The sequence below is a fragment of the Talpa occidentalis genome, unplaced genomic scaffold (genome assembly GCF_014898055.3).
Source record: "Talpa occidentalis isolate TD23 unplaced genomic scaffold, MPIMG_talOcc4v2.1 talOcc4.71, whole genome shotgun sequence".
In the NCBI taxonomy this organism is placed as follows: Eukaryota; Metazoa; Chordata; class Mammalia; order Eulipotyphla; family Talpidae; genus Talpa; species Talpa occidentalis.
Window position 1 is genome coordinate 1 of NW_023605095.1, and position 18,749 is coordinate 18,749.

The following is an 18,749-nucleotide window of genomic DNA, read 5'->3' on the forward strand; positions in this document are numbered from 1 at the left end:
TTTGCAAAAACATTCTAACTAGGCAAGGCACAGCTATTCTTTATTGAATTATACACAGGGAGTTTTGAAGTAAAACTAATGACTTCTTCTGTCACTACTCCACCCAGTCCTGGATGACCCTATGTCCTAAGTTCATGGGTACATAAAAATCAACTGTCCTCCTCTCCCCATGTAGATTTCTCTTATTACACTTTCTTCTGGTCATTTTCTCTCAAGTGCCAATTCCATGCACACAGCACTGAGAACCTATCACTACCATTTTCCCCAGGGTCCCAGGAGAGCTCACTATTGAGTCCTTCAGGAGGTGATCATAATTACTACAAAAATGGGGAAACTTCAGCTTAGTAGTAATAGGGGGGGCAGAAAACCAGGCATCTCAGCAGTTGCTACCCAACTCTGCTTTGCAAAAGCTGTTTCAGATGAGTATAATGCTCAATTAACAGCTGCAGACTGACAGAACTGAAACTGGACATCCTTCATATATTCATTTCACATCAGACCTCCCTGGACCATGAACATGAATACTCAGAGCTGGGGACTTACAAGCAAGCATGTGATTTTCATCTATTTTCACTGCAGCCTCTAATGCAATTATATTGCATCCAGAGTCAGGAACATTGACAAGAATTCCCAAAGCCATAACAACTCAGTGATTACTGTTGGGGCTGAATTATGGTTGTTGCGAAGATTCTCCAGTCTCCTGGGGCCTTCCTCTGCTTCCACAATCTCCGCAGGCCCAGGCCCAAAGGGCATGGCCAAGCTCTGAGCATCATCATGCAACCTTTCACAGAGTGGGCCAAAAAATACTTCACTTTGCAAGCAGTAATTTATTCTTACCACAGAGCATTCATCATATCAAGATTAAAGACACATGTGGGAGGCTTTGAGATTTCTAATTTTTCTTGCTGGGTATTCAGTTCTTTCTTGAAATACAAGTTTAGGAAACCCAGGTTATTTAGGGTTATAGCAATCCCACAAGGTTCAAAAAATTCCTCCTAAAGAAAAGCAAAAAGTCCAACCCAGCTGGGGTAACTCCTCAGTGAGGTTTCTTTGAGGACTTCTAAAATTTTGTTTCCAGATGCCATTTGATGGGAACTACATGCCATGACCCGTATTTACTTACTGAGCTATTTTTCTTGATGAGGCAAAATACGTTGCTAAGGATACGTGCGCACATGATCAGGTCCTTCTGTTCTTGCAAGTGCATGTGCAGGTGATGTAACACGACAGGCAGGAGGATGTACCGGGAATCTGGAGAGAGAAGCATTAGTGTCACATCTGTAGAGTCCCATGCAAACCGCCTTATCTACTTTACAATCTATTTTTAATAGTGAAATTATTAGCACATGCAGTTAAAAAGGTATTAATTCTCCAAGGTCAATTCTGAGAAACAACCATTCCTTTCCCTAAGTCATGATTCCTGCACTTAGGAGGTCTTTGCTCTTTTCTTGAAATAGGTTTCTGCTGTTGCTGGTGCTTGTGTTACTTTTCTATTTCTGGAATTCTCCATGGTGTGCTTCTCTGGCTATTTCCTGATTTTTCATTACGATCTATCCTTTACTAACTACCTCCTATGGTAGATGAGGATTTAGTTTCTTTACTCCCTTCTTCCCAACCTCTCAAAATATTTATAATTTCAGGGGACAGCAGCATTATAGTTTGGCTGCCATTCTCATTTCCAACACTGGTGCCATTCTGATTTCCAAACCATTGTATATGACCAGATTTTGTTTTTGTTCTTTCTCTCTGAAAACTTAAAAATATTTCTGGTAATTCAAAATTTCATTTCCTTTAAATCTAGAAACTTGCATCCTTCAGCTCTGGGAATTTACCTTGAACTAGCCTTCTAGATTATCCCAACCTCCCGCCCCCCTTTTGTTTTTGGTCTCTCTGGAATGTTGACTACTTTCACATCATTGTCCTCTAATCTTCTCAAATATTTTAAAATATTTTTGTCCAACTTCCTAGGAAATTTCCTTCATCGTGCAGATAAAGATATCCACTTACTCAATTTTCTTATTAATGTATCATAAGTTCAATTTCTAGGAGTTTTTTACTTGCAAGGCCATTTTCAAGGGTGTGTAACCTGTATATTCATGCAGATTACTGTGTTCAGAAGGGTCTCATGAGTGATTTAATGTTCTTGTTACCATCATGATAACTCTTAATAATTTTCAAACAAGAGGTGTTACATTTTCATTATGCAGCCATTCAGTTTATTTCTTTGAATTATCTCTTTTTATAGCTTCCTGTTCTTTTTTCATAGGTGCTGTAACTTGTCTCTCTGGAGAAATCAGAGACTATCCTTTGATTTTTTTTTTTCTCCCTGAATTACCTTTGTCTTTCAATTTCTCATCTTTTGTTTCTTCATAGTGGCCTCTGCCTTTCATTTTAGAGGGTTTTTTTCCCAGTTTCTTGTAATCTTTCATTGCCGATTCCTATTTCGAAGTGAAACACTAAAAACACTAAGTGAAAAAGAAACCATAATGTGACCAGGCAAGTTTGTGGACAGCTGAAGCATCTCAGCAGGAAGGGGAGGCATCCAGATATTTAATAGAGGAGGCCCAAATTTCAGAATCTGAGGTGTCATCTCTAGTGCTGGTCAGAGGAAGCTACCAATCTCTTCTCTGGGGAGCATGAACCTATCATCTCTTCGTAATTTGAAATAATGGAAAAAGTGGTTGGTGAGGATGTCTTTGCTTAATTGTGAGGCTCTGTTTACATGGTAGAGTTGGATCCCCCAATTTAGCAGTTTCTGATTCTCCTGAATCAAAGACACATCTTACTCCCCTCCCAGAAAGAGTAAACTTTCCTCTTTTTTTTTTTTTCTGAAATGAAAGAGAGATTGGGGCCAGGTGGGGTAGTGTGCTAACTATTCCTTCTACAGAATTTTAACCAATTTTCATATTTCTAGCACCCTTAGTCTTCAGAGAGACCTAGTAATTTAAATTCTTGATTTTTTCTGAAGCCACCCTGAGTTGTCTGCAATTCTATAGTATAAAGTATTTATAGTTATATGTGATTACAGCTATAGCTATAGTTCCATGGCTCTACATGCCTACCAATTCCACATGCCTACCTATTTCAACCTTCTCTTGTCTGCTGTTCATTGCCATGTATCCTTGTAAAATCCATTTATGTCTCTTCTGTGTTGTCATCTCTCCCAATCTCCTAAACTTATGAGGTTATACCTTTTTAAAATTCTTTCACTGACCATAGTGAAACCCCTTTTAAAATTTTAGGAAATGAATTCCATCAGTATATGAAACAAGTATTACTTCATGATCAGATAATATTTACTCTAAAAACAAGGGTTGTTCATAGAGGGGAAAGCAATCCTATGACATAGGATCTCACTTGGTGAAGCCAACAGACCAAAACGTCAGATTTCACAAGGGTGATCCCAGCTCCCTTTGTGGATTTATAAATAACAAACCTGAATATTAGAAGAAAGTCTGATTTATTCCACCAAGGTCAAGATCTAAAATATTTAGAGAATTTTACCAAACAAGAGGATTTGTGCCTAAAAAGTGGCTCCAGTTTTTAATGCTAGTCTCTCAGCAAATTTTGTTCAGTATGCCTAAACTATTCAAATTTAATTGTATTACAATCCTTTTAAAATTTCTAGTCCATGTGTACTTCATGTGTAACTTTTTAACCAGAAGACAGAACAACTTATTGCTGGATCATGTTTTTTTGCAAATAAAAATACTGATATTCAAAAATAAATAAAAACAAGGGTTATATAACAAGTGAAAATCATAGTAGTATACTTTCGCCGGGGTAGAAAGATAAATATAGTCAATTCTTGCTATTCATGGAAGTTAAGTTCTGTATAGATGCTGGAAACAATTGAACTGAGAATATTAACTCTTCTAGGAAACTATATGGATACACATGTACATATCTGACATAGATCATATACTCTTAAATCCTGAAAACAACTCATCCAGGAAGATCTTATTTCTTTATTCTATAAACAAGGATATAAAGTTCAGAAGTATTAAGTGACTTGCCTGAAGTCATCCCACTAACAAGTCTAAGCTGGGATTCTAACCCTATTAACTGGCTCCAGACCAGAGCTCCTTGCACTATACTGCCCCCTACTGCCTGCATCTTATATGAAAATGGAAATGGAGACAGAGCAAGGCCTCGTTAACCTTGACTGGGAAGGCGTAAATTCTGCATCTCAAATTTTGCACTACTCTGTGTATATCTAAAAATGATGATGAAAGTGCCACAAGTACTGCTTTTGGAGTTACAAATAAATTTTAGCAAGTAAGTGAATCTGCGCATGTAGTTGACCACTCACATCAGCTGTAAGTCTTACATAGATTTGAAATGATAAGGTGATAAGTGAAAAACGGACCTATTCATTATAAATTTCAATCTTTAAAAAGTAACAGTAAATGTTTATTTTTTAACAAGTTGTCAAGGGCACAAAATTATTGTCTATTATATGCCCACCACAGACATATTATTTCTGGGCATGCCCACTTTTAAATGCACTAGTCCCTTTACCTGCTTTGCTTGGTTTTATAAAAGAAAGTCACCTGTGCGACAATTAGATGAATTATTCTTGGTTAATAAAAATTCATGTCTTATAGTTTGAAAAATTACAATGCCACTTGACTCAAGAAAAAAGTAGTATTAGTAGCTCTATAGATATTAAAGAAATTGAACTTTTAGTTAAGAACCCACAAGGAAAATTCCAGGCCCAAGTGGCTTCTATGGATTTTATAAAGACTTTAGAAAGAAATCATATCAAGGCTATACAAATTCTCCTAGAAAACAGAATATACAGGTTATTCAACTAACTCATTTTTTGAGGCTAGCATTTCATATGTTAAAATTAGTGAAGGACATTATAAGACAACTGTAGCCTAATATCCCTTATGAACATAGATGCAAAAACACTAGAAAATTTAGCAAATACAGTATATACATATATAATATTATATATAATATACAAAATAGGGTTCATCCTGGGAATGCAAAGTTGGTTTAACATTTGAAAGTCAATCTATCCATTCACTGCTAAAACTTTTCAAAGAGCTAAAAAGGTAATTTCCTCAAATTGATAAAGGGCATTAATTAATGAAATACTTTCCTTTAGCTACCATGATACTTAATAGTGAAAGATTAAATGCTATGCTTCTCCTTAAGATAAAAAAAAATTGTCAAGGCCTCCCTGGTGGTGCAGGGGGTTGGGCACAGCACTATGGAGCAATCCGAAGCCTCTGCAGCACAAGTTCGATCCCCGGCCGGCCAGGGAGCAACCCACATGGAGCAGCAGACCTCTCCTGTCTTGCCCACTGCTCCCCTCAGCAGTGTATTTCAGTCAATCTGACAGTTCTGCTCCCCACTCTGTCTCTGGTGAATCCTCTCACCCCCATACCTCTGGCCTGTACCCCAGCTCTTGTATGCATAAATAGATGAATCTTAAAAAAAAAAAATGGCAATTTCACCAATTCAATTAACACTGTACTGGATTCCATGAAGTGTTATAAAGCTTATTCATGGAAAAGAATACATGATTCTGCATCCTAATTAAAAAGTCATAAGTAATTCACAACTAGGAAAGGGGCTTTATCAGTGTTTGTCTTACTTCTCTTATTGTCTTTTATTTATTTACTTTTTTTTAGGAGTGAGGTTTGGAGTCTTGTATTTCCTTTAATGCCTGCCAGAGATTTACCAACAACACAAGAAGGGCTGGTCTTAGGTTTACATCAAAACAAACCACATAGGCATAGTCATTCTTAACTTTAAGACAAAGAACACAGAATATTAAAACCTAAACTTTTGAAATAATTCCTTGCAGGTTTCCTTTAAATAGTAAACCTGGCCAGAGTACTTATGTGATTATTTTAAATCAATTGACAAAAAGAACCAAGAAATAGAAACTAAAAGCTTAGATGACTGGAGTCACTACCTAGTGATGTTTAATTATTAAGAAGATAGTTTATTGGATATGTATTTGACTTTTAAAAAATTCAATTTGTAAACAAACAACTTAAAAAATAATGCAAAAAAGGTAAAAATAAAATTGGTGCAGTATGTAGAAAAAGAATTATATGATTATCTAGTCTGCAGATTTGCCTTTTCTTCATTATCAACAATGTCAGCCAATGCAAATGATAGAATTGGTGGGTGATTGCCAAACAAGCTGACTGGTTAAAATGCTAATTCTTACCTTTAAAAGAAAATACCTGGACTCATTAAGTAAGTTCAAAGAAACAGAAAACCCACAGTTGAGCAAACACCAACTTTCCATACATTTATTTACCCACAGAATCTATTGTGCAGGTTCTGTCCTTGAAAGGGTCAACAAACTCATATTTCATATCTCTGACAAGGTTTACTGTATTCTGTGTCTTGTTGGGTGTATCAGGGAGTGACTCATTTACTTTTTGTTTTGCCTGTACACACTTGAGTGGACAAAGCCAGTTCCTGCTAGTAATTTCCAGTAGGCGTGGGGCTAGGAAGGAGAAGCATCCTTAGACAAGAATCCTGGCAGTCAGCATCTGTCCACAGGGGCCAGGTGTGTGTGTCCTGTGGTGGGCTGCAAGGATGCTTGTCACTCTACATCAACTGAGCCCCAGCTTGGGCTGGGAGGTAGTGGGACACCCTCTTGGCAGCCTTAGGAGGGGGATTGTGAACTACATGGGCAGGGCTCACACTGCTGCGTGGCTCTGCACTGAGCCATGGGTTGCACAGAAGCACCAGCATGGCAGAAAATCTGAAATCAGAGCTGGTTTAGACCTCCCTGAATTAAGCACCTGAAGTAAAGTTTCAGTGTCGTAAAAGTAGCAAAACCATTCAACAAGTCTTTCAAACAGTGGAGGATAGATAACCTGAGTGAAAGGACTGGAGATGATTCAGAGGCTACATTCTCATGCAGAAACCATGAAGGATCACAAAGGAAAATAACAGTGGCAGCCTAGGATGACCCTGAGTGTAGCTGACAGATCTCAGATCTCACCCACTGGAATTATCCCACCCTGTGGACTGCCACAGGGGTTCCTTCCTGTAGCTTGATGGATTCTGCATGCACTTCTTACTTTTGTTAACTGCTCTGTTCCCGGTCTGTCCCCCCTCACCACACACATGCGTGCACGCACACACACACACACACTCCATTGCTCTGTTGTCATATTCATGCTCCTCCATAGCTCAAAAGTTGCTTTTCTAACAAAATTATTTTTTAATTATTACATCATTTATTCAACAGCTATTGCTACATTACCCTAATCCCCTGCATATGGTACAGTACAGAGCATTCATTCAAGCATTTCAAGCATCTACTACTACCAAGGACTGTTAAGTAAGTTGGAGATAAAATTGAGTTAAACTGAGTCCTGAAGGGAAAATGGGGAGATTCAGAGAAAAGCAGAAGACAGTGGGTCCCAAGCGGGGTGAGGTAATGATGTGGGACAGGCAGGTGGGTGGGACCAGATCACGAGCCTGGAATATCTGGCATGTTTCCTCAGAACAGAACAGAACAACTGGGATGAGTAAAGGCACTGAGAGTTGTATCATCCAGAGAGAGTAACTGAATGGGAACTTGGCTGAAATAGATGGAGACGAGAATGGAGATATGAAAAGCAGGTATAGAAATGACTGAGGCAGGTCCAATCAGGTGGCAGTGTTTGGAGATGTGGCAGGTGGCGTGGCCAGATATGAGAGATGCTGTGGAGGCCAGGATGATGGTTGTAGATGAAAAGACAAAAGGGAGAAGAGGTTTCTGAGGTTCCTAGGTGAATGGTGTTATCATATGCTGAAATGGGGAGGAGCCGATATACAGAGAAAATAGTTGGGATTTCCATTTCAGATAGACTGAGATTAAGGGCCCGTGAGACATCCCTGAGAGATGCTGAGAGAACTGATGGTTACACAGGTTTGGACCTCACAGAAGATATCTGGTGTAAAAACAATAATTTGAGGGCTGAGTGGCACATGGACTACTATCTGAGGTTAAATGGGTGGACTGAACCCCAATATTCATCAAGTCTCCCTGTTGCACAGTACCTTATACCTCATAAATTACCCCCAGCACACATGCTATTGTTCTTTATCAGTTACTTAATTAACATCTCTCAAGCCATACTGTCAGCCTTCTGAGGGCAGGGACTCCCCGTTTAATTTACTATAACACTTCTAACATAAAACCTGGAATGGGTAGGCCCACAATAATAATTTGTTGAATCAATTCATGGATTAATGAACCACACCAGTTCTGCCATATGAGAGGCAACTGAAATGAAGCCTGACATTTCTGTCTTCATACCTTAACACTGCTGAAATGGGAAGCAAGTGCAACACACATGACCACAGTCCAGGTTACAATGCCTCCATGTGCTGGTGCTCGCCCTGAGCTACGTGGACAATGCAGCCAGTCCCAACAACTTGCAGGGACACAAACCAGGGCAACTGCTGGTGGTGCTGGGAACATGACACACATCCTGGTCTTGTACCCCCTCCCACTGGAGGTATGTGTAATTGTGGGTAACATACATGTAAGCAATGAAAAGAAGGCAGGTATACCCTTTCCACTATAATGTTTGCTTATGCCAATTGTATGACAAGCTGAGAATAAGGTAGGAGAGCAAAATTTAAGTTGGGTCTTGAGGATGCAAAGTAGTTATCATGCAGCTTTCCAGAGGCTCTGCCTGTCTCTGGTTATGCAGCCCTATACTACTCCTCTCTGCTCTCACCTGCCCCCACCACCCACCTGCCTCCTTTATATTTCAACTCTATAACTTTTAGTCACTGCCAAAGTGGTCTTCTACAATATCACGGAGGCCCTTTCCTGACCTTGAGGAATGGGAAGAAAAGAACTATGGGGAAAGAGGGAGAAAGGAGTTGCTCCATTTTTATAGATTAAATATGTCTATCTAGACTTCAGATGATTTAGACATGACAATCTACTTGAATACCAAAATCTTAGCTATTTCCTTCAGATCTGTCCAGATAACCTGGAGTCTGACCTGACATGTGGGACTAAAGGGATGATCCACCTGCCTGGCTGAGGGAAAGCTCCTTATGCCCACTCTGTCCAGATATTATGGTGCCAGAGTGACCCTCAACTCAACCTGGCTGGTCTCCCTCTGACTTTTTTTCATTCTGTTGCTAACCTTTGTCTATGTCCCTTTCTCTGTCCTCTCTGTATTATTTCTAATCTCAGCTTAACCAGCAGTGTTCATAACCATGCTGCCTCCTTCACATGCCTCCTCTCCTTGGAATTTGTAATGGTTTTTAATTGTCAACTTGACTGTCATGGGGTGACAGATATTTGGATAAACATTTCTTAGGTGTGTCTGTGAGAGCCTTTCTGGATGAGAGTAACATCTCAGTGGCAAACTGAGCAATGCAGATGCAGTGGACTCCTAAAGGGAATAAAAAATGATGTAAGGGGGAATTTGCTCTATCTGTGTTTGAGTTGGGAAGTCAGTTTTCTCCCACATTCAAACTTGGTCTGGAACTTTCAGGCCTTCAGAATCAGAACCTCACCACTGGCTCTCCTGGGTCTCTGACTTACTGACTGCAGATCTGAGGACTTCTTAGTTCACATAATCCCATGAACCAATTCCTTATAATAAATATTTCATATGTATAATAAACAATATAGGGCCTCGCCGGTGGTGCAGCGGGTTGAGCACAGCGCTGGGAAACTGTCAGCAGCCTCTGCAGCGAGGGTTTGATTCCTGGCAGGCCAGGGAGATTCCCACATGGCGTGGGAGACCTCTCCAGTTGCTCCCACTGCTCCCCTGAGCAGTGCTTTCGGTCAGTCTGCCTGTTCTGCTTCCCACTCTGTCTCTGGTGAATCCTCTCACCCTCCTGCACTTCTGGCCTGTACCCCAGCTCTTGTATAAATAAAAAATAAATATTTAAAAAAATAAACAATATACATACATACATACACCTTATTGGGTCTGTTTCTCTAGAAAAACCTAATTTATACAAGATCCTAGCATCAAAAAAAAAAAAAAAGAAAAGAAAAGAAAAGAAAGGATTGGAACTTTCTCTTCTAGGAGGCTTGTAACATCTAAGATTTTTTTCTCTAAAATGTTTTGAAATTCAATTCTTAAAATGTGGGCCAAATTGTACTCTATATTCCTTTCTCTGACTAATATGAATCCCCCAGAAAATGAGGTCACTTTCTTAGACTTTTCTCATCTCTATTATCACTAACCAGTTCTTTGCTGATCAGAATTAAGCTCAGAGTGCAGCTGGCTTCATCATACTGTTCTGAGAAATAGAACTGTCATTAAGGTCGGTCAAGAAATTAGTACTTTATCTTCGGCTGAATACATATCCAGTGGATGCTTTGTAATGTCATTCTCCATATTTCATCTTGCCTGCTTCAGTTTTATAATATTAATCAGGAAAATGTCATTTGTAACTTCCGTCTAGCCAAGATGTGTGAGCTCACATAACTGTAGCAAGTCTGTGTTTCATTTCTTTACTTTCAATAAAGAAACAAAATTCATAAATTTCTAAGGGCTTTTTACCTTCCCAAATGAAGCTAAGCCATTATCATTTTTGAGACTGTTTTACCCTGTGTTTGTGATACGTAGAGTAACAGGTCCCCAAATACAGTCACATCTTAAATTCCAGAAGTTGTGACTATGTTGTGGTAAAATTGACTTCATATTTAGGACTAAATTAAGAATCTTGAGACAGAGGAATTATCCTGGATTATCTGGTAGATGTGATATAAACACAGGGGGTTCTTGTAAGTGAAGAGGCAAGAGATTCACTATCAGAGAGATCTGAAAAGGCCATGCTGCCAGCTTTAAAGATGGAGGAAGGGGCCATAAGCAAGGAATTCAGGTGGCCTTTAAAAGACAATAGGCAAGAAAACAATATTCTCTCCTACATAATCCACAAAAGAATTCAGTTCTGCCAACACCATGATTTTAGAGCATTTTGAACTTCTGCCTTACAAAAATGTAAAATACAAAGCATGTATGACTTTCAGTCACTACGTTTGTAGTAACTTACAGCAGCAATAGAAAATGAATACATGAAAACTATCTAAAACTTGAGTTTTGTTTCATTATATTGTGGTGATATACTTCATACTTCCTGGATAAATTTTATCCATTATGTCAATTGGTTATAATTACTTCTCAGAAACTATGACAAAACTGAGATAACCGAATTTCAAACACTTTAAAAAAAACATCATTACTTTCTTGCAGAAAGTGTGTGCACTTTTTTTTCTAAGCAGAGGTCAAAAGTATTAGCTTTAACCCTTGTCAGTGGACTATTACTTGAACTTCTTTTACTATAGTGCTTTGCACCCCCACCCCTAATGTTGTGAGCAACACCATTTTATATGGTCTCCCTGTGTACCCCTACAGTTAGACAGAATCTACTTATTCTTGTGAGATGTACCACGGCCCTTAAGGGGATCACATTCTCCTCTTAACCACAGACTGAGACATCCTATCCTGTTCTCTGACAACACCTATGGATACTGTCTCTTGTATTGCACAACTTCCTTCCATGCTAACATTTCATCTTTCAAGTGGACAACACAGATCTGCCCCTTCTATCACGTAAGTCCATAGTTTCTGACTTCGAATTTTGGAGCTATGAGACATACTTTCCAGGTTTCCCTAACAGTATTGTGGGGTCACATGTGATTAGAATAGAGGGTAGTTTGAACCTTGGAACACTCTCATTCACACTTGCTGTTTTTCCCATGGAAGGAAACTCCACCCTCTAGTGCCCTGTCATTTCACCATGACAGTCTCTGTTTTCAATGGTGAGTCTTAATCATCAAACCAAGCCTCAGCCCCCTGAAGCCTTGATAAAAGTCTTTCTGCATTTTAGTATCTTTGTGTGCTTATAAGTGTTTGGCTGATTGAGAGATGCTTTTACTTCTCCACAAGTTTATGTTTTTTTTTTTTTTTTAAAGATTTGCCGCTGACCAGCACAGCAGTAGACGATGAGGCCGTCTCAGGGTTGAGAGAAGCGTGCAGGGTGGTCAGGGCGTTGGCGAAAGAAATGACAGACACACTTCAAGAGAGTGAAAATCTGAGTGTAATTTTCGTTGAGTTGGTGATCAGTATATAAATGTTTTCTAAGAGCATAGGAATGGTGAACATCAGTGAATGAAATCAACTTGCTTATAGGTTTTGCTTATTATTGACAGGGCAGTGATTTACATCTGGACCCAGGCGCATTCCTAAGTAGTTAGGCTATTAATTTTGTCTTTTGTTTTATATAATTACATTTTCTCCTAGCTAACCACTAAATTCCTTAATCATTATTAATTATAACAGGTGGACTTATTATTTTTTTATGTAATAACATTTTTTCATTAAGGATCAAAGCTAAGGAATTTTAACATATAACATAGCAATTATTGAACTAACAATTTTGTTGTTACACAAGGTTTAGTGGTGTTTCATTTGACTCATTCTTGTTACTAGATTTCACATGTTTCTTTAATTTAGCAATCAAAGACCTTTATAGAAGAGAAGGAAGAAGTTTTAGAAAGAGAGTGAAGGGATAAAGTTTGCAGGTTTGAGGAGACTAGATAAAGCTCCTTTTGGTCAGCATTATTGTGGTGGCTCCTGGTGGTCGTTATCTTTTGATAGGTATCTGTCTTATCTATGTCTTCAGGGAGTTTGCTGTTCTCCCCCTGCTTCAGGGAGTTTTGCTGTTCTCCCCCTGGGCACTGGTTCCTTGCCCAGCCAGACCTAGGGACCGTGGGGAAAGCCATTAGCCCAAAGGTCACTGCAGGGGGAGGTGCAGCAAAGATTTACTTATTTATGCATACAAGAGCTGGGGTACAGGCCAGAGATGCTGGGGGAGGGTGAGAGGATTCACCAGAGACAGAGTGGGGAACAGAACAGACAGACTAAATGAAATACACTGCTGAGAGGAGCAATGGGCAAGACAGGAGAGGTCTGCTGTGCCGTGTGGGTTGCTCCTTGGCCAGCTAGGGGATTGAACTCGTGCCGCAGAGGCTGCAGATTGCTTCATAGTGCGGTGCTTAACCCCTTGCGCCAACAGGGATGCCTGGTTTACGCTTTTTTACCATTACCCTCTGCAGATAGCATTCTGCATAACACAAGAAGTAAGTTTCCCCTTCACCTCTTCTTTCTCCCTAACCTCAGTGTTGTGCTCACCAATCTCTCAAATTTGGCTCCAGATCTCTCCTCCAGGCCACTGGCATACACCCTCCAGGGTCCGTTTTCCCTGGATCCCTTGAATTCTTCCATCCCAACTCAATAAATGATTATATTATATCTCACAAAGACCCGATATCTTTCTCCTAGACCCTGGCAGATTCTCTTTCTATCTCTTTAGTCCTGATTTCTCTACCACCTACTGAGCATCAATAATCAACAAGAAACTGAGCATCAATAATCAACAAGGAACATTAAAAAAACACAATTATAAGAAGAAAAAAAGCACATCTTACACCACAGCTACTTGTGATTAGAATGAATAATTTAATCATCAGGGTTTTTATTCTTTCTAGAAATCAAATTTTAATAGCCATATTTTTGTATTTGGGGCTACTTAATAAATACATTCTACCACCCAAATATACAATGCTTTTCAAAAGGTTTTCTGTTTCTATTTTGTAGTTGCTTCTGCTGACCTATAATTTACAGGATATAAGTACTGGCTTTCTAGAGACAGTTTCACCCAAGAACCTCCCCACCCTACCTGGGTTGGTGTAAAGCTGGCTTTCCACAGTTTTGCCAATGCACTGCAGCTTCACAGCCTGCAGGGAATCGTCCACGTGCACAATGGTTGGCAGACTGCCCAGCGTGTCCTGGACTAAGTTGGCCACTTCTCGGACATCAAAGAGCTTCAACAGCTCTGAGTACACAGCTGGGAAGGAGCTCAGAAACACGGCCTTAAAAAGAAGAAATTTATATCAAGCCCAGATAGGTCATGAGAAATTAGTTGTAAAATGTCAATGAATTTGAGACTGAAAAATATTTTTGAATGGTAAGAATATGCATGCAAGATATTTCTGGCACCTACAGCTCATAGAGCAAATTTTCTTTAGAAAGTGCAGCAAAACAGGATAATTTTTTGACATGTGTAAAGTGCAACATAATCAAAATTGGGAAATTCTAGATAATCACTAACAGTAGCAAGACAATTGGCAAAAATAACACAGATTCAGCAAATTACAGCATGATCAAATGAAAAGAATGCCCAAACCAGAACTAGAAAGTAGTGATTTAGATTACATTTCTTTTTGAGGCGTTTTCTTAAGTGCTTATTTAAATCTCACTTACCTTTAAGAAACCAAACACGTTAATTCCCTAAGGCACTCAATTTATGACGAAAGAAAAAAAAGCATAACAGGGCATTGGAAGATCTAGATAATACATAGCCTAGCTTTGCTTCTAATCACTGTATGACCCTTGAATAAGTCATTTTAGCCCCCTTAGTTTCAGCTTCAACATTTGTAAAATGAAAAGATCATTGGAACAATCCCTTTGGTTGCTTCAAGATTTAGTGTAAACTTAAAACTATGTACTAAGCACAATATTCTTCACATAAAGAAACCTGATAATCATCTTATAAGGGAAAAAAATGAAGCTAACAGCAAGAGTAAGAGGTGAAACAAATTCATTCTTTTAAAATTCCACAAAAGAAGGACAAGGGAAAGAAAGGTCCACCAGCCTGAGTTCTACCAGGAGGCACATACTTGAAATATGCTCAGAGCCAGTGAGGTCTGACACCAGCAGAAAACAGACTGAGTCAATATGTGCTGCTGTTGATTCAAATACAGAATCCAATTCAAATTTGTGGGTTTGGGTATTTACTTACAGAGCAGCAGCAAAAACATCTCAAAGAGGGAAGATCTGCTTTTGCTACCAGAGCCATCAAAAAGCTTAAGGTGCTATGGCTAACAGCCATGTTCTCCTTGACTCTTAAAACTTAGATTCATTTGAATGAGTTTAAAATGAATAACTTAGTATGTCTTATTAAAGACTGTATTTATGTAACCTTCATTTCACTCTGCAAAAGGCTGAGTCATACAGTGAAGTTTAAAAAAATAAAATAAAGTGAACCCAGCTTTCTGATTACTGAAAAGTCAACTAAGTTTTCTTCAGGAATTCTTTCATTTATTTATTAATTTTTTTATTTATACCTCTTTCCTTCAAAAAAGCATTTGAATGTGCCTGCAGTGCCACATCCAGATTTAAAAAGGATAAAGGAATTAACACTTTCTCATGAGGGCAGAGAGTTGTAACCAGACATCTGAACCAATGATAAAATGAAAGTACAATTGTGTTGTGGCCTTCCTGATAGACTGGATAAAGAGACAAAGATAATCATTAGAAATTTGAGCTAGAGTCTTGGGCATCAATTCCTGTCATTCCTTTTCTTGTCTTAGGTTCCTATGGTGGGATCAATCTACCGAATGTGAAACCAGGAGCCACACCACAGCGCTCAGTCATCCAGCAGTCCTGCCCAGGACAGGGCCCTCAAAGACAGAGTCATTGCGACCTGGCGTTAGGCCAGGATGACTAAATAAGCCTCTCCTAGGACCAGGATGGCCAGATATGTGGAGGGTGTCCCCTGATCCAACATGAAAGGTTGCTAGCATGGATGTTCTGCCTCCAGGAGACAGGATGTGCCCTGAGATGCATTCCATATGGAAAACAGAGCAAGTTAACTGGGTTTCTCGCTTTTAGGAAGCCTACTAGTAAAACTTGGACCAATGGATATCTTGGTTCTGGAGATAGCAGAGTTTGAGATGATCTCCAATACCTTTGTCCCATGGTTAGGTTATATTACTTGGCAAAAAGGACCTTACAGATATCATCTACTAGTGAGTTGATCTTAAAATCATCCAGATGTGTGTGACCTAATCACATTAGCCCTTAAAATAGGAGTTTTTCTCTGGCTTGTGACGGGCAAAACCAGAGAGATTTGGAGATGAGAAGGACATACTGTTGCTGGCTTTGATGATAGAGAGGTCACTTAGGAATGAGGTGGCCTCTGGAAACTGAGGGCTCCCTTCTTTTCCCCTACCCCAAAATGATAGCCACAAGGAAATGGGAATCTAACCCATACAAACACAAGGGAACTGAATTTCTGCTAAAAGTTTAAAAGATCTTGAAAGTAAATGCTTCCCCAGAGCCATGACATAAGCCATCAAACCCAATACTTTGATTTTGGCTACAGCAGACCAGAAGAAAAATTCTAACCAAGCCTCTGACCTACAGAACTATGAGTTAATAAATGGGTATTATTTTAAGTTATTAAGTATATCTTCCTTTGTTATATACCAATTGACAAGTAACACTCAATCAGATTAGTGGAACCTTTCTTCTTGGAAGAGAGAGCTATGAAGGTATAGGGTCAAAAAAGAACCTGAAATGGGTAGAAGTGCATAGCATTCTCCTTGTCTCTATAAACAGAGACACAAAGCCTCCTACTTATGCAGACAACCAAGCACCTGGTCATTTTATATGAATTTTTTCTTAGCATCAAACTAAAATACAATTTTCACACCAAAATCTACAAGGGATACTATACAAAATAATAGAGAATGACTTCAACAGAGTTTATGAAGATAGAAACTTTCTGTATACCTTTTATATATTACCTCCTAATGAGAAGCTAGGAGCAGAAAAAGACAGATTAAATATGATTCTTGGAAGGTGCTAAAGTTGTTTCACTAACTTGATTAAATAGAACTTAGACATCAAGAGCAGAGGAAGCCACTACAGTAAACAGATGAAAGGAGAGAGGCTCTATACCTGTACCTGAGCAGCCCCAGGCATCTCAGAGGACTGCTAGGTTTAGTGGAAACAAAACTAAGGTAAATGAATAGTTCTCAGAATTTAAAGACGGAAAAATTCTCTTAAATCTCTGTGAAGGCATATCAGTGAAAAATCACAACTTGAGGTTACTCCTAAGGGTAAGAAAATATTTTTCTGATGTGAACTCAATCCGTTTTATTCCTGTAACTGACAACAATTAAAAAGAAAAAAAAATCTCAAAATGAAAACTTAAATTTTCAATAGCTTTTGTAGAAATATCAAACTTCTGAGAAATTTGATCTAAAGGAATACAAACTAACTTGTTGGATTATCCTTTTCAAATATCAACTGCTGAGAGCAGGGTTTGGCTATAGGCAATCTGACATTGAGGACTCTGGCAAATTCCTAAAGTGCAGCTATTGCAACACTGAAGACAGAGGTCAAAATAACATTAAAAGGCCTGAAGTGTATCCTGGCCCAGATGGAAGATCAGTTCACTTCTGCAAGAAGAGAGTAACAAGAACAGCTTCCAAAGAATCAGAAAAGCATGGCACTATTATCGGAAGACTGCTACATTTCTGGTGTTTTATCACTATGTATTATTCCTTTCAACTTGCAAATGGCACTGAATTATAACAATCATTTTGGAACCTACTTTTTTCTTCCTATCTCCCATTTTATGTCCCAATTCTTAATAAGCCTCTAATCTCCAGGGAACGACAGCAAAAAGCTGCTTCCCAATCTGACTGACTTTTAACCAAGTTATTAGAATTAAAACTGTACAAAAAGGATTAAGACAGTGTAGAGAAAGATATTCAGAATAAACTCTCAGACCATGTTCAAGGCCATGCTATTTGGAAAGTGGACAAGGTTCCTGTTCTTAACGGAAAACATGTGGAACTACTCCCGGTAATAGTATTTGGCAGCAGTTGCTCAGCATTGGTTATATAAGATCAGTCCTGGGAAGATTAGAATCAAGTTAAATAACACAAAATAACACACAGTTTAGTTGAGTCCAATACAATGACTCTCAAATTGACAGATTAAAGTGCAGTGCAAAGCGTGGGGAAAACAACTTCAATACATTGGCTCTAGCCTAATTCCTTCCCCAAGGCTGGCAGTGACAGAGCATCTAATCATCAGTAGGTGAACACCTACTGGAGTGCAGGCTAAGGAACCAAAAGACTCTCCCTCAGAGTGAGGGCGGCCTGAGGAAAGCAGCCCAGGCTCTGCTAGCACTAGAAGCTGGGGTACTTTTTAAGTCTAGGCAGCTAAGCTACACTTCTGAACTGGAACTATGAATTTCTCGTGGAAAAAAAAAAAATCAAGCTGATACAGAAAAATAAATAAACAAGACTTATTTTTCTTCTATTCAGCACAGATGAAGAAAAATTACCTGTGATTGAGACAGTGCTCCAGATCCTTTGCTCTCTTGAGAAAGAAAGAAACGCACCGACATTAACAGCTCCTGGATGCAACAGCGAAACTCCTCTTCATTTTGTCCACCAGTGGCAAGGGAGAAGAGCCTCCGAGATTGAACTATATACTTAAAAATATATTCTTGTGCCTTAAAACAAACAATTATAAAGTCAGTTTCAAAGGAGACCAAGAGTACTTATTTAACAAGGATAAAAACCGTGATACAGGGCCTCCCCTGGTGACGCAGCGGTTGAGCGCTGGGCTGCAAAGCTGCCCGCAGCCTCTGCAGCGCTGGTTTGATCCCCAGCCGCCAGCGAGGGTCCCACTTTGCGTGACAGACCTCTCCTGCCACGCCTGCTGCTCCCCTCAGCAATGTATTTCGTCAGTCTGCCTGTTCTGTTCCCGGCTCTGGCTCTGGTGAATTCTCTCACCCTCCCACGCTTCTGACTGTACCCAGCGCTTGTATAAATAAATAAATAAATCTTTAAAAAAAACACAAAAAACATGATACAATAGTACATTTTAAAATTATGATTGAAACACTAAGGCCCCATGAGATTTCTGAACTGT

At 39.2% G+C, this 18,749-nt stretch overlaps 1 protein-coding gene across 1 annotated transcript; it reads right to left on the reverse strand.

The window, feature by feature from the left end:
* Positions 1–657: 657 nt before the first annotated feature.
* Positions 658–18,378, reverse strand: LOC119233282 (dedicator of cytokinesis protein 4-like; the record flags this gene model as incomplete). Its single annotated transcript, XM_054689884.1, has 4 exons — positions 18,157–18,378; positions 13,693–13,885; positions 1,110–1,251; positions 658–781 (listed from the first exon to the last, which is right to left on the reverse strand). Coding segments are annotated over exons 1-4 (522 nt in total), but the record flags the coding sequence as incomplete, so codon positions are not given.
* Between the last annotated feature and the right edge of the window lie 371 nt (positions 18,379–18,749).